The sequence below is a fragment of the Pseudoliparis swirei genome, chromosome 19 (genome assembly GCF_029220125.1).
Source record: "Pseudoliparis swirei isolate HS2019 ecotype Mariana Trench chromosome 19, NWPU_hadal_v1, whole genome shotgun sequence".
Taxonomy (NCBI): Eukaryota; Metazoa; Chordata; class Actinopteri; order Perciformes; family Liparidae; genus Pseudoliparis; species Pseudoliparis swirei.
In genome coordinates this window covers 27,148,880-27,166,246 of record NC_079406.1, presented here as the reverse complement: position 1 = coordinate 27,166,246, position 17,367 = coordinate 27,148,880, and the positions used below count along the sequence as shown (strand labels likewise).

General features: G+C 43.6%; 1 protein-coding gene across 1 annotated transcript in view; it reads right to left on the bottom strand.

The window, feature by feature from the left end:
• fat2 (FAT atypical cadherin 2) overlaps nt 1-17,367 on the bottom strand; it is a 75,299-nt gene that overhangs the window by 16,569 nt on the left and 41,363 nt on the right. Inside the window, exons 14-20 of the mRNA XM_056439885.1 lie at nt 16,579-16,812; nt 12,517-12,909; nt 9,211-9,422; nt 5,510-5,647; nt 5,145-5,288; nt 3,863-4,060; nt 1,375-1,969 (exon numbers count right to left, since the gene is read on the bottom strand). Of these exons, the coding sequence (XP_056295860.1) occupies nt 1,375-1,969; nt 3,863-4,060; nt 5,145-5,288; nt 5,510-5,647; nt 9,211-9,422; nt 12,517-12,909; nt 16,579-16,812 (1,914 nt within the window). The remainder of the gene's footprint in view (nt 1-1,374; nt 1,970-3,862; nt 4,061-5,144; nt 5,289-5,509; nt 5,648-9,210; nt 9,423-12,516; nt 12,910-16,578; nt 16,813-17,367) is intronic.

The window sequence follows — 17,367 nt, the reverse complement described above, 5'->3', positions numbered from 1 at the left end:
TTCTCACGCTCGTCTCTCGCTGTCAGAAGAGGAGCTGAAACTTATTAAAGAGAAACTCCTGAAAGGGAAGACAGAGGACTGTTGAATGCAGAGGGATGCACACACACACACACACACACACACACACATATACACACACGCATATACACACACAAACACACACACACACATATACACACGCACACACACACATTTATACACACACACACACACGCATATACACACACACACAACACACACACGCATATATACACACACACACACACACATATATACACACACACATATACACACACACACACGCATATACACACAAGCATATACACACACACACAAACACACGCACACATACACACACACACACAAGCATATACACACAAGCATATACACACACACACACACACACACACACACGCAGATATACACACACACACAAGCATATACACAAACACACGCATAGGCCCATATATATATACACACACACAGGCATATATATACACACAGAAAAAAACACACACTTACACATACACACACAAACACACACACACATACGCGTATATACACACACACACAAACACACACACACGCATATACACACAAGCATATACACACACACACAAACACACACATATATACACACACACACACAAGCATATACACACAAGCATATACACACACACACACACACACACAAACAAACACACGCAGATATACACACACACACACAAGCATATACACACACACACAAACACACGCATAGGCCCATATATATATACACACACACAAAACACACACTTACACATACACACATACGCGTATATACACACACACAAACACACACACACGCGTATATATATACACACACACGTATCCATACATAGACAAACACACATATGTGTACACACATACACAAAGACACACACACGCATATATAAACATGCTTATTTACACACACACACACATACGTGTATATACACAGACGTGTATATACACACACACATACACACACAAACACACACACACACATACGTGTATATACACACACAAACGCGTATATACACACACACACAAACGCACGCGTATACACACACGCATATATAAACATGCTTATTTACACACACACATATATATATACACACACACACATATCCACACATAGACAAACACACATATGTGTACACACATACACAAAGACACACACACACACACACTCACATACTGACACACACACACCCACACACATACCTACACACACATTCTGTATACACACACAAACACACACACACATGCTTCAAGGTGATTTCCGGTTTCTTTCTGTTCTCTGACTCGTTCAGAACTCTTCCTCTAACAATAGAAAGTGGTCATTGTTGTCACCTGCGAGCCGATTGGTGGGCAGCGCCGGGGCTCCGCCCCCCGGGGTTCTCCGGACCAGCAGCGCCTCCAGGCCCGGGGCGCCGGCCGCCCGCTGCAGGCTGGCCAGCTGCAGCTCCTGGCGGGGGAGGCCCAGCGCCTGGCCCAGGCCGCGCTGCAGCGCCCTCCAGTGGTCGGCCAGGAACTCCTCGGGCGTCGGCCCGGCCAGCCGCAGCGTCACGCCGCCGTCCAGCGCCCGCTGGGCCGCCGCCCACACGTGGACCCGGACGCCGGTCCAGACCACGAACCTCCCGTCCGACACGCTGACGTTCAGCGAGTACGAGCCCTCCTCCAGGTCCCCGTCCGTCCAGATTTTGCCGTCGGCGCGGTCGACGGAGAACCGGCCGGCGCCGCCCGCCTCCAGCGCGTAGCTCAGGACGTCCTGCGGGTCCTGGTCCGAGGCGTGGAGCCGGCCCACGACCCGGCCGGCAAACGGCCCGCCGGAGGTGGTGATGAAGACCTCCAGGGGCGCCGCGGAGGGGGGGTACCGGCTCTGCTCGCTGACGGCGATGTTGACCACGCAGATGGAGGAGAGGGGCGGGAGGCCGCTGTCCGTCACCTGGAAACAACAAACGTTAGACTGGGAGGAGAGAGAGAGAGAAGAGAGAAGAGAGGGATGAAGGTCGAGAGGAGAATCAGAGAGAAGAAAGGAGAGAGAAGAGAGGAGAGAGAAGAGAGAAGAGAGGAGAGAGAGGAGAGAGGGATGAAGGTCGAGAGGAGAATCAGAGAGGAGAGAGGAGAGAGAAGAGAGGGATGAAGGTCGAGAGGAGAATCAGAGACAAGAGAGAAGAGAGGAGAGAGGGATGAAGGTCGAGAGGAGAATCAGAGAGAAGAGAGGAGAGAGGAGAGAGAAGAGAGGGATGAAGGTCGAGAGGAGAATCAGAGACAAGAGAGAAGAGAGGAGAGAGGGATGAAGGTCGAGAGGAGAATCAGAGATGAAGGTCGTTTCATTCATGGAGACATTTACAGATTTTTTTAATGGGGTTATTTTTTCCCCACTGACTGAAATACAGGAGCATTGATAAATAAATTGAGAAACTTTTTGAAACTTGTTTGAAATAACGTTTAAGTTTTGTTCAAAAAGATATGAGCAACTGTCATAAAAAAGGCAATAATAAGACTATTAGGCTGTAATAAGAGTATTAGTCAATAATAAGACTATTAGGCAGTAATGAGACTATTATGCAGTCGTCTACAGATTCAAAGTATTAAAAAAAATATTTTTACAAAAAACAAACAGAAAACATAAATCAGACGGTAATATTTTGTGTTATTCTTATTTCTTTGGGGTTATTTAATGTTATTACATTGTGTTAACCACTATTAACAATTATAGCTTATTTCTTTGTATTTTTAAAATAAAAAAATCTATTTATTGATTTTTTGTTGGTGTACTTACCTCCAACATGAAGTACAAATAGCAGGACACACAACAAAGAAAAAAAGGCTATTAAATAATCCTAATCCCGGGGGCAACATATTTATTTCTCGAGTTCTTCCTCGTGTTTTTCTGACGTTGGTTTTTATTGCCGTGCTGTTTGGAGCTTGTGGATGTTTTGAAGTTAAATATCATGATTCAGCAGTTTTTAAATCCCAGAACATTCCACCCGGCTACAGACGTGCGGCGCACTCCACTGACATGCCAACTCAGCTGTACCAAAATATATACTTTCAGCTTGTTATAAATTTTATTCCTGACAAGAAATATAATTAATAAATGATAATTCGTGTTAGGGTTAGTTCAGATGTTCACGAGGTTGCGCAACAAGATAAACAAACTGGCGGATAAAGGTTCTGGGAGGTGAAATATGTGATTTTTAAGAAATCAAAAAATTTGCGCTGTGAGTATTGAGAGCGTATGTCGGCTTATATTTTGAGCGTCATTCTTTTAAAAGCAATATTTATTAATTAAAACTAAACGAAACTAGAACGGGCACTCGGTAGAGCGCATACCTTCGCATATCACAAGATTGGGCATTGAATTATGAACATGTTGGCATTAGTTGCATGCGAATTGGATAAAAATTGACCGTGCTATGATAAAAAGAAGATTCTGACCTTTCATGACCTTGACCTGATTGATCCCAAAATCTAATCAAATGGTCCCCGGATAATAACCAATCATCCCACCAAATTTCATGCGATTCAAAGAAGATTTTGACCTTTTCATGACCTTGACCCGATCGATCCCAAAATCTAGTCAAATGGTCCCTGGATAATAACCAATCATCCCACCAAATTGCATGCGATTCGGTTTAATACTTTCTGACTTATGCGAATAACACGCGCGCATGCATACAAATACACATTTTCAATGCGAAGGTAATTTTGAATAAAACACATTTTCATGACTTTTCAAAATGTTTCCAAAACTTTTGGGATAAACCATTTTTTTCAAGGACTGTTCCCGGTTTCCCCTCAGCGCCGGAGCCCTGCTGCTGCTCGTGTTCACCTGTATCTTGAGCTGGTGGTGGGGCTTGACCTTCTTCCGGAGCGGCGCGGACAGCGACAGCAGGCCGCCCTGGTCCACCTGGAACCGCCGGTCCTCGTTGCCGCTGACGATGTGGATGGAGAAGGGGGGGCCGTTCCTGGGCGTGTCCCGGTCCGTCACCACCAGCTGGAGGATGCCGCTGCCCACCGACTCGCCCTCCTGCAGGAGACACGGGCGGGTTAATGCCGAACATGAAACACATGCCACAGGTCCATCCCTCCTTCGGGAAGACGATGGAGGTGGTTTGGGTTTGCGTGGAAGAGGACACGAGGAGAAAAGATAATACAAATGTTCTTCCATCATATTGAGTGACACTTATAAAGATCTGAGTACGTCAGAGGTGAAAACTCTTTTAGAGGTCATTGACGGTGGTGAAAACACTTTTAGAGGTCATTGACGGGGGTGAAAACACTTTTAGAGGTCATTGACATGGGTGGAAACTCTTTTAGAGGTCATTGACGGTGGTGAAAACTCTTTTAGAGGTCATTGACAGGGGTGGAAACTATTTTAGAGGTAATTGACGGTGGTGAAAACTCTTTTAGAGGTCATTGACATGGGTGGAAACTCTTTTAGAGGTCATTGATGGTGGTGGAAACTCTTTTAGAGGTCATTGATGGTGATGAAAACACTTTTAGAGGTCATTGACAGTGGTGAAAACTCTTTGAGAGGTCATTGACGGTGGTGGAAACTCTTTTAGAGGTCATTGACGGGTGGAAACTCTTTTAGAGGTCATTGACTTGGGTGAAAACTCTTTTAGAGGTCATTGACGGTGATGAAAACTCTTTTAGAGGTCATTGACAGTGATGAAAACACTTTTAGAGGTCATTGACTTGGGTGAAAACTCTTTTAGAGGTCATTGACGGTGATGAAAACACTTTTAGAGGTAATTGACGGTGGTGGAAACTCTTTTAGAGGTCATTGACAGTGATGAAAACACTTTTAGAGGTCATTGACGGTGGTGAAAACACTTTTAGAGGTCATTGACGGTGGTGGAAACTCTTTTAGAGGTCATTGACAGGGGTGGAAACTCTTTTAGAGGTCATTGACGGTGGTGGAAACTCTCAGAGGTCATTGGCGGTCATTCCAGGACTTTTCCAGGTTTTCCGTGACCGTACGAAACCGGAATGCTTATATCTAAGATCTGTGTCGTCTCCTTTTTGTTGTTGTCTTGTTCCTTTAAAACATGGAGCTTAAGGGAGTGTGTTGGGGGGGGGGGGGGGGGGGGGAGACCTGTCCGTCGTACCTGCAGCAGCAGGCTGTGGTTGACCTGGGAGAAGACCGGCGCGTGGTCGTTGACGTCGGTGACCGTGACGCTGATGAGGACGGCCGAGGAGAGAGGAGGAGCTCCTTCATCCGCCGCCTGCACCGTCAGAGAGTAGTGAGGCACCTGGGGGGGGGGGGGGGGGGGGGCTTTATTAAATGATTCTTCATATTCATTGAGTCTCTCAACACACACACACACACACACACACCAACCTCATATTCAATGAGTCTCTTCACACACACACACACACACACACACACACACCAACCTCATAGCCATTGAGTCTCTTGACACACACACACACACACACAGACACACACACACACACACACACACACACACACCTCCTCCCGGTCCAGCGCGGTGCGCACGGTGACCTCTCCGTTTCGAGGGTGGATGGAGAACTGCTGCAGAGCGTCGCCGCTGACGATGGAGTAACGCAGCAGGTTGTTGACGGGACCGTCAGGGTCAGTGGCTGTGACCTGGGGGGGAGAGAGGGAGGGGGGGAGAGAGAGGGAGAGAGGGAGGGGGGAGAGAGGGAGGGGAGAGAGGGAGAGGGGAGGGGAGAGAGGGGGGGGAGAGAGGGAGGGGGGGAGAGAGGGGGGGAAGAGAGGGAGGGGAGAGAGGGAGGGGAATCAAAGATTACTGGGTCTGTGATTGATCCACTGTGTGTGTGTGTTTGTTTATGTGTGTGTGTGTATGTATGTGTGTGTGTATGTATGTGTGTGTGTATGTATGTGTGTGTGTTTGTTTATGTGTGTACAGTGCATCCGGAAAGTATTCACAGCGCTTCATTTTTTCCAAATTTTTTCATGTTACAGCCTTATTCCAAAATGGATTAAATTCATTATTTTCCTCAACATTCTACACACAACAACCCATAATGACAAAGTGAAAACTGTTTTTTGCAAATTTGTGCACATTTATTAAAAATAAAGAAGGAAAACATAACATGTACATAAGTAGCCTTTGCTCAATACTTTGTTGAAGCACCTTTGGCAGCAATTACAGCCTCAAGTCTTCTTGGGTCTGATTCCACAAGCGTGGCACACCTGTTTCTGGGCAGTTTCTCCCATTCTTCTTTGCAGAACCTCTCAAGTTCCATCAGGTTGGATGGGGAGCGTCGGTGCACAGAGATGTTCAATCGGGTTCAGGTCAGGGCTCTGGCTGGGCCTCTCCAGGACCTTCACAGAGTCGTCCCGAAGCCACTCCTTTGTTACTGGGCTGTGTGCTTCGGGTCGTTGTCCTGTTGGAAGATGAGCCGTCGCCCCAGTCTGAGGTCCAGAGCGCTTTGGAGCATGTTTTCATCCAGGATGTCTCTGTACGTTGCTGCATTCATCTTTCCCTCAATCCTGACTCATCTCCCAGTTCCTCCCGCTGAAAAACATCCCCACAGCATGATGCTGCCACCACCATGCTTCACTGTAGGGATGGTGTTGGCCAGGTGAGGAGCAGTGCCTGGTTCCCTCCAGACATGACGCTGGCATTCAGGCCAAAGAGTTCAATCTTTGTTTCATCAGACCAGAGCATTTTGTTTCTCATGGTCTGAGAGTCCTTCAGGTGCTTCTTTGCAAACTCTAGGCGGGCTGTCATGTGCTTTTTACTGCGGAGTGGCTTCCGTCTGGCCACTCGACCAAACAGGCCTGATTTGTGGAGTGCTGCAGAGATGGTTGTCCTTCTGGAAGGTTCTCCTCTCTTCATAGAACAACGCTGGAGCTCTGTCAGAGGGACCATCGGGTTCCTGGTCACCTCCCTGACTAAGGCCCTTCTGCCCCGATCGCTCAGTCTGGCTGGGCGGCTCTAGGAAGAGTCCTGCTGGTTCCAAACTTCTTCCATGTCTGGATGATGGAGGCCACTGTGCTCATTGGGACTTTCATTGCTGCAGAAATCTTTCTGTACCCTTCGCCAGATCTGTGCCTCCATACAATTCTGTCTCGGAGGTCTATAGATAATTCCTTGACCTTCATGGCTTGGTTTATGCTCTGATATGCACTGTCAACTGTGATACCTTATATAGACAGGTGTGTGCCTTTCTCAATCATGTCCAATCAACTGAATGTACCACAGGTGGACTCCAATCAAACATCTCAAGGATGATCAGTGGAAACAGGACCTGAGCTACATGTTGAGTGTCATGGCAAAGGCTGTGAATACTTATGTACATGTTATGTTTTTGTTCCTTATTTTTAACAGATTTGCAAAAATTTGCAAAAAACAGTTTTCATTTTGTCATTATGGGTTGTTGTGTGTAGAATGTTGAGGAAAATAATGAATTTAATCCATTTTGGAATAACGCTGTAACATAACAAAATGTGGAAAAAGTGAAGCGCTACTTCAGAATATGTGTGTGTATGTGTGTGTTATATGTGTGTGTTATGGTGTGTGTGTGTTTATGTGTGTGTGTGTGTGTGTGTGTTTGTTTATGTGTGTGTGTGTGTTTGTTTATGTGTGTGTGTGTGTGTTTGTTTATGTGTGTGTGTGTGTGTGTTTATGTTTATGTGTGTGTGTGTGTATGTGATTTTATATTATATGTGTGTGTGTATTTATATATATATATGTTATATATATTTATTTATATATGTGTGTATATTTATATGTATGTGTATATGTGTATTTATATATATTTATATTTATATATGTATGTATTTATTTATATATATGTGTATTTATTATATATGTATATGTATATTTATTTATATATATATTTATTATATATGTGTATTTATTTATATATATATATATATTTATTTATATGTATATGTTATATATGTATATGTTTATTTATATATATTATATATATTTATATATATATATATATTTATTTATATGTATATATATTTATTTATATATACATATATTTTTTTATATATATGTGTGTATATTTATTTATATATATATATATATGTATGTGTATATATTTATTTATATATATATGTATATTTATATATATGTGTATATATTATATATATATGTATATTTATATGTATGTGTATATATTTATATGTATATATTTATATATATATTTATATATATGTGTATATTTATTTATATATATATGTATATTTATTTATGTATGTATATATGTTTATTTATATATATGTATATATTTGTTTATTTATTTATATATATTTATTTATATGTGTTTATTTATTTATATATGTATGTGTATTTATTTATATATATGTGTATTTATTTATTTATATATATATATGTATATATTTATTTATATATATGTGTGTATTTATTTATGTATATTTATGTATATTTATATATGTATGTATATTTATTTATATTTATGTATATGTATTTATATGTATATTTATTTATATTTATATATGTGTATATTTATTTATATATATGTGTATATATTTATTTATATGTGTGTGTGTATGTTATTTTATATATATATATATTTATTTATTTATTTATATATGTATATATTTATTTATATATATATGTATATGTATATATTTATTTATATGTGTGTGTGTGTTATATATGTGTATATATTTATATTTATATGTGTATGTGTGTGTTTATTTATATGTGTGTGTGTATTTGTTTATTTATGTGTGTTTGTTTATATATGTGTGTGTGTGTATGTTTATGTATGTGTGTGTATTTATTTATGTGTGTATGTGTGTATTTGTTTATTTATATGTATGTGTGTTTTTGTTTATATGTGTGTGTGTGTGTGTGTTATATGTGTGTTATTGTATTTATTTATATATATGTGTGTGTGTGTTTGTTTATGTTATATGTGTGTGTTTATTATATATATATTTATGTGTATATGTGTAATGTATATGTGTGTGTGTGTGTGTGTGTGTTTGTTTATGTGTGTGTGTGTTTGTTTATGTGTGTATGTGTGTGTGTGTGTGTGTGTGTTGAGGTAGGCAAACTGTTTTCTCTTTCAAAATAAAGGAACATCTAACCCACAAAGCATTGGACCACAGCCGGTACCTTCATCAGGGTGTGTGTGTGTGTGTGTGTGCGTTACTGTGTGTGTGTGTGTGTGCGTTACTGTGTGTGTGTGTGTGTGTACCTTCAGCACCAGGCTCCCGGGCCTCAGGTCCTCGGGGACCTCGGCGCTGTAGTCTCCTCGTGGGAACAGCGGCGCGTTGTCGTTCACGTCCGTCACGGCGATGGCGACGGTGGCGAGGTCGCTGAGCGCCGAGCGGCCGCGGCTCCCCTCCACCGAGAGGACGAACCCCCGGGACGCCTCGAAGTCCAGCGGCGCCACGAGGGTCAGCAGGCCTGGGGAGGAGGCCGAGGTCAAAGGTCACGGACGCACCAGCACAACTCATCTACATGTTGACTAAGAGACTAAAGGACTAAAACACTAAGAGACTAAGGGATTAAGAGATGAAGGGACTAAGAGAACAAGGGACTAAGGGACCCATAAACTAATGAACTAAGGGGCTAAGAGACTAAGACACGAAGAGAGACTAAGAGATGAAGAGACGAAGGGATTAAGAGACCAAGGGACTAAGGGACTAAGACTAAAAGACTAAGTGGCTTAGGGACTAAGTGGCTAAGTGGCTAAGGGACTAAGGGGGCTGGGGAAGTGCACAGCAGACAGGTAAAGGAGGGCGTGAACCAAAGTTCGGTTTCCACAGGTTATCTGAGCCAGAGGTCAAAGGTCACGGCCGTCAGGCTTCAGTCAAAGTGGAGCTCACGCTGCCGTGGTCGTCATAATGGATGTTCTCATGGTGCTCAAAATGATATGAGTCACAGTGTGAGAGAGAGTGTGTGTGTGTGCGTGTGTATGTGTGTGTGTGTGTGCGTGTGTGTGTGTGTGTGTGTGTGTGTGTGTGTGTGTGTGTGTGTGTGTGTGTGTGCGTGTGTGTGTGTGTGTGCGTGTGTCGTCATGGTAAATCTGTCCACAGCTGTCATCTGTCTTCCACGTGTGAAGTTTAACCGTGAGTTATGGCGGCGAGGACAAAGGCGTCTCTCTCCCTCCCTCTCTCCCTCTCTCTCTTCCCCTCTCTCCCTCTCTCTCTCTCCCTCCCTCGCTCCCTCTCTCTCTCTCTCTCCCTCTCTCTCTCTCTCTGCTCCCTCTGTCCTCCCTCTCCCCTTCCTCTCTCCTCTCTCCTCCCTCTCTCCTCTCCTCCCTCCCTCCTTCCTCTCCTCTCTCCTCTCTCTCCTCTCTCCTCTCCTCTCTCCTCCCTCTCTCTCTCTCTCCTCTCTCCTCTCTCCTCCCTCTCCCTCTCTCCTCTCTCTCCTCTCCTCTTCCCTCTCTCCTCTCCTCTCTCCTCTCTCCTCCTCTCCCTCTCCTCTCTCTCCCTCTCTCTCCTCCTCTCTCTCCTCTCCCTTCTCTCCCTCCCTCCCTCTCCCTCTCTCTCTCCCTCTCTCCCTCCCTCCCTCTCTCCCTCTCTCCCTCCCTCCCTCTCTCCTCTCTCCCTCCCTCTCTCCCTCTCCCTCCCTCTCTCTCTCCCTCTCCCTTTGACATTCACGATGTCATCAGAGTCACGATCGGCGAGGCTCTGATCCAGAACGACCTCACAGGGTTTACTGTGCCCCCCCAGAGACCCCCAGAGACCCCCGAGAGGAGGGAGCCGTGTTCAGTCAAGAGGTACAAAGAAGCAGCTCAACTATGGAGGACTTAAAATGACTTAAGTATAAATAAATAAATGCATGAATAAATATAGGAATAAATAAATAAATGCTTAAATAAATGTATAAATAAATACATAAATACAGGAATAAATAAATACATGCTGAAATAAATGTATAAATAAATACATAAAAAACAAGAATAAATGTATAAATAAATACATAAAAAACAAGAATACATGTATAAATAAATACAGGAATTAATAAATATAAGTTATAACTCAACAGGACATCATTAAATAAATGTAATTATACATTTCTGTATTTCTTCATGTATTTATGTCTCCATTTATGTGTCCACGCGTATTTCTTCATTTATCTATGCGTGACATTTACGTGTCCTTATGTTCAAATGAGCTGGGGCGGAATTGTGTGTTTTAATGAAGAAAGAAAACACTCTAGAGGACGACAAAAGTAAAAGTATCACATAGAGAGCGTTTCATTATTTTTTGGGACAGAGGATCATCAAAACAACATGATCCCAGTCTCTAAAAGTTATATTTGCTTTCTCTTTTTTCTTTGTTGCTGATCTGATCCTCATCACCGAGTTAGTGACTTTCACACATTACGTGATTTAACGTGCATAACGTATTTTATAATCACGTTTCTAAGTGTTCAAAAACATCAACTCCCTAAGTATCGACAGTGGTTGGATCGCGCCGCTGAGTCGTCCTCTCTCTGTTGTGTTCAGAGTTTCGTCATGAACACACGTCCTCCGGCTTTGCTCGTGTTCATAACTTCCTTTAAATTAATCACATTTCTGCAGAATAAAAAAAAAAAAAAGTGTTCCCACTTTCCTGCGTGTAATTGATTTTTTTCATTTCGGAGAAAAGTGTTCGGAGCCGCGGTCAAATTAAAAGCTCGACGCATCCGATTCCCTGCAAATAAATGAATAACTGAATCCACGTTTTCACCTCAACTCTCTCAAACTTTATAATCAGCTTTGAAGGTTGTTGGGAGACTCCACGGTATACATTTAATTCAGAAAAAAAGCCGAGAAATAAGCCTTTACACTGCGGGAGCGTTTGGCTGGAATATCAAGATATTTTTTCGCAACCTTTCCGAAGGAGCGGCCGAGTTACTTTGTCCAGAGTCACAGAAATCGATGGCGTATCAATAAAGAATTGATCCTTCAAGCTGGGAGTCGGTTTCTAAGGCAGCAACGTGTGTGTGTGTGTGTGTGTGTGTGTGCCGAATACAGACACGTTGCACTGAAGTGTGTCACTCCGGCGGTGAAGCAAACTGTGGGGCGACTCCTCTGGTTGTATAGAAGTCTATGCTTCATTTGTTAAAGCTGCATTCTCTCTCCTGACCACCAGGGGGCGACTCATCTGGTTGTATAGAAGTCTATGCTTCATGTGTTAAAGCTGCATTCTCTCTCCTGACCACCAGGGGACTCCTCTGGTTGTATAGAAGTCTATGCTTCATGTGTTAAAGCTGCATTCTCTCTCCTGACCACCAGGCGACTCCTCTGGTTGTATAGAAGTCTATATAGTGACTCTACTTTTCTTGATGTATTCCCTCAGTAAACATTGTAAACATGAGTTTATGTCTCAGTCTAGTTTCACGTCTTCTTCTATACAGCATGATGTCATCATTTATACTTTATGGTCGTTTAGAGTCTCACAGACCATGAAGCAGGGGACGCTTTGGGGGCGGAGCTACAGGGTGTGAGTGACAGGTCGACCTCCGTATGATCAATAAGAACATAAGGAATATATAAACGTTCCCCAACCTGTCCGCGAGTCCAGCTGGAAGCGCCCGTCCTCGTTGCCGGACGCGATCCGGTAGACGACGGGCTCCGCCCCCCCGCCGTCCTCCTCCGTCAGGGCGGAGACGCTCAGCACCGGCGACCCGACCGCCAGGGATTCCGGGACGCGGGCGGCGTACTCCGAGCTCGGGAAGACGGGCTTGTAGTCGTCCATGGAGACCACTTCCACCGTCACCGTGGCGACGGAGTAGAGGTGACGGGGCAGACCGCGGTCGGCGGCCTTCACCTTCAGCTCGAAGGTGGGCGGAGCCTCGGAGGTCAGAGGTCGCTCCAGCCGCAGGATCCCAGAGAACTCCTCCAGGGAGAAGTAGCCGCCGTCGCCCGCCAGCAGGGAGTACTTCACCTCCGCGTTTACACCTGGAGGAGGGAATGATGTCATTGGAACATTGTAGATGAGAACTAATTTAATAATTTCTTAAAAAATTTGAAAAGTCAAAATATTCAGGAGATTTTTTTTTTAAACGAATCGCCAAAACTTCATTATTCATCACAGCAAGAAGCTGTAAAGAACTGTAATTACCTTCGCATTGAAAATGTGGAAGGTTATGTTTTGATCGCCGTGTATTTATTTATTTATTTGTATGCGTGTTCCTCGCATAACTCAAAAAGTATTAAACCGAATCGCATGGAATTTGGTGGGATGATTGATTATTATCCGGGGACCATTTGATTAGATTTTGGGATCGATCGGGTCAAAGGTCAAGGTCAAGAAAAGGTCAAAATCTTCTTCAATTTCTATCCAATTGGCATGCAACTAATGCCAAAATGTTCATAATCTTGTGATATGCGAAGGTATGCGCTCTACCGAGTCCCCGTTCTAGTTATTTACATGTATTTATCTTTCCGGTGGTCCTTGAACGCATCATGTGTCACAAAGTTCTTCGGCTTTTGCAGAAACTGAGAAATGACTCACGGAGATAAATGCCAGTTTAACACATTCACTTGAGTATTCTCTTTGTAGGCCACTTTACTTCTACGTTAACACATCTCTGAGGCAAATATTGTACTTTTCTTTTCTAAATAATTGTTTTAGAAAAGTTCTAAAATCAATCACATTTTTATTCCGGGACAAAATACTCCCAGTTTTTTTTCTCCAATAAGTGAGCCCCATGAAAACCTGTTTGGGAAACAGTAATCTAGAGTATGCAGGTCTGTGTTCTGGGGCCCAGAGTGTGTGACCTGGACGTTGAGGCAAAGCTCTCGTGGACTCGGCCAAAAAAGTGCGCACCCTCAAATATCCGTGGACGTTCGGATTACAATGAGACTCATTTGATGTTATTCATGTTACTTCTGTCAGCTTTGTTTTATGACTTACTTAAATAAAAGTAGTCCCCTACTGACTTTAATAAGTAAAGTCTTCCCACTGTTTTTGTAAATGTCACCTGTGGGAGGCCACTTAATGCTCTCCTTATTAATCAGACTTGTTTTATGAACAGGAGATGAACACTTAAATACTTACGCATTGAGCAGAGTACACCAGGAAACGCCATTGAACTAAGCTTCAAATTGTCCCATTGTTCTTTTTATCTTAAAAATCTCGCCCCAAATAATCCGCTTACTTTACCAAATGTCAGCGCCAGAAGTTTTAATAAGTAAGCGAGTGCGTTCCCAGTCATGTGACCGCGTGTTGCGTAACTTCAGACGTGCCGCTGCGCCACACCTGGATTCTTTTCTTTGAGCGGGATCACACATTAACCCAGGAATGTGCCATTGTTAGCCAAAGAAACCACATCTGGATCCCCGCGAGCCGCGCGCGTGATTAACGGCGAGGAACACGATGTCGACGCACATCGTGTAACTTCCATCTCGTTAAAAGACGAACCGCCGGTGGTGAAAGAACGTGAAAATCCAGAGAGACGCCGTCAAATGAAAAGTCACCTCCATATTTCAGGTCCCTGTTTTTTTCCTCCTTTCATTTCAGGGTTGAAATGTTGAGTGGAGACTGAAACTGTCCGCGAGCCGGGTTCATCACCGGAGGCCGCGGGGTCGATGCCGACACTCGGTACGTCTGTTTTGACAATTATTCTCTCTCTCTCCTTTCTCACTTTCTGTCTCTCTCTCTCTCTTTCTATCCTCTCTCTCTCTCTATCTCTCTCCTCTCAATCTCTCTTTCTCCCTATGTCTCTTTCTCTGCCTGTCTCTCTCTCTCCTCTCGATCTCTCTCTCTATCTGTCTCTCTCTCTCTATCTCTCTCAATCTCTCACTCTCTCTATCTCTCTCTCCCTATGTCTCTCTCTCTCGATCTCTCTCTCTCTCTCCTTCGCTCTCTCTCTCTGTCTCTCCTCTCGATCTCTCTCTCTCTCCCTATGTCTCTCTCTCGATCTCTCTCTCTCTCCTCTCTCTCTATCTGTCTCTCTCTCTCTCTCTCTCCCTATGTCTCTCTCTCCTTCTCTCTCTCTCGATCTCTCTCTCTATCTGTCTCTCTCTCTCTATCTCTCTCTTTTCTCAATCTCTCACTCCCTATGTCTCTCTCTCTCTCGATCTCTCTCTCTCTCCTTCTCTCTTTCTATCTCTCTCTCTATCTCTCTCTTCTCTCAATCTCTCTCTCTCCCTTTGTCTCTCTCTCGATCTCTCTCTCTATCTGTCTCTCTCTCTCTCTCTATCTCTCTCCTCTCAATCTCTCTCTCTCTCTCTCCCTCTCTCGAGCGTCGACATTATTCTGAGGGAGTGCAAATAAGGTGCCGCCGCCCTTTCCAAGGAGCCGGTTGATGGATCGGAGGCAGTTGTGTTCAGGTGCACCGCGGCGTGTAAACGGGAACATTCGTGACACGCTCCCACAGCTTAGTGGGAATATTGTCCTATTTGGAAGAAGGACATCTATCTAAATACTTTAAACCGGCCTCTGACAACACGTCCACACGCCCGCGACTCAACAGACGAGTCGCGGGTTTTCCTTTCACAGACCGGCGACGTCTAGCAGCTGGTTTAAGGATAACTACAGCGACGTACGGGAGTGGCGGGGTCAAAGGTCAACATGTCAAACTGAACAGGAGCTTCGACAAAGAAAGTGGTTTGGAAAGTTCTGGGGGGGAAAGATGCGTCGCTCCACTTGAAGAGTTTAGATCAGTTAAGCTGAAGATGGAGCTTAACTGTTTATGTTACTGGTGTTGTGTCTAAATACCGTGACACCAGTAGTTTCTTCCTGGGTAAATCATAATATAGATTTTTTTATATTTATGTATTAAAGTGACGGAGCAGCGTCTGTATTTCTGTCTCTTACCTGCAGTTTATGAACATTAAAGGTTTGTGTTTGTTTTTTTCGATTAATTTTCTTTCGCAACATTTTTTTGTTTTTTAAGAAAGAGAGAAAAGTTCATTAGTCTTCGTTTTCTGTGAGAAAGTTGTGTAGAGGAGGACAAGCCGCTGCACATCTGAAGGAGTGGCTGACCTGTTCTGTCTGCTCCTGTTTGTCTGTGTGTGTGTGTGTGTTTGCGTGCGTGTGTGTGTGTGTGTGTGTGTACGTGTCGGAATTTGTCCATCTTAGAGCAAACAAAAGCGTGTGTGTGTGTGTGTGTGTGTGTGCATTCATATTGATCCTCCTGTGGGAACTGTGACTATTCCAGTGTGTGTGTGTGTGTGTGTGTGTGCATGCTGGGAAAGACACACACACGTCTACGCTGTCGTAGAGCAGCTTTAAGACGCCTCGTTAATAAACCAGAGTGAAGTCTGATGACGTGAGGAGGTGACATGCTTATATTGTTTGAGCATTGCTATAATCTATTATAATATAATCACAATGCTAACATTTGCTGATTAGCTCTCGGCACACAAAGTGCGGCTCGGGTCAATAATTTAATTGGCAATTGCTCACGAATCAAAGGACACGTTTAAAAAACTGGCACGAGATGAAAAGTCACAAAAGAGAAGCTGGTGAATAAAAACATCCCACGAGAGGCCGACGCCCACAAAGGAGAGTGTGTGCTCCGGGAGAGCGGCGGCGGCGCGGCGGCGGCGTGTTCTGACCTGAGGGGGAACGATGTCGAAAAACGCTCCCTGTGTTTTATTTCCCGTGACTCGGTAACTCACCGGCGTCCGGGTCCCGGGCGTACAAGACGGCGACGGGCGTCCTGACGGTGGTGTTGTCGAACACGGTGACCTCGTAGCGGCCGGAGGAGAAGCGGGGCGCGTTGTCGTTGGCGTCCTGCACCGTCAGGCGGACGTCGGCGTGGCACGAGCGCCCGCCGCCGTCCGTCGCCTTCGCCACCACGGTGTGCTCCGCCTCCGCTTCACGGTCCAACGCGGCCAGGGTGAACAGCTCACCTGGGGGGGCGACAGGTACGACACGGGGGTCACGATACATAGTATACAAACAACTGTGTCACCCGGTTTGTCATTTTTCTGGAATAATAAACACGGCCTTAATATAAATAATATGAATACTAAAGTTGAATTTGACACGTTTCATTAGCAGCTTGCAGATGTAATGTTGTGTCTGGCCGTGTGATATCTTACAGCCAATTAGGTGCTATTTCAAAAATAAGAGAAATGTGTTATAGTAATATTAAATGTAATATTATTGTTTAGTTTTTTAAAGACATTTTAAACATCATCTATGTTTTTTTAATTTTTTAATTATGTATTTATTTATTGAATAACTTTCAAAGAATGAAAACAAAAAACAAGAGAAATATTTTATGGTAATAGTATGAAATGTATTATTATTGTTTAATTTTTAATAAACATTTTAAACATTACTTAATTTTTAGTTATTTTATTATATATCTATTTATTTAATTACTTTCAAAGAGAGGAAAAAAACAAGAGAAATATGTTATGGTAAATGTATGTAAATGTATTATTGTTATTATTACTATA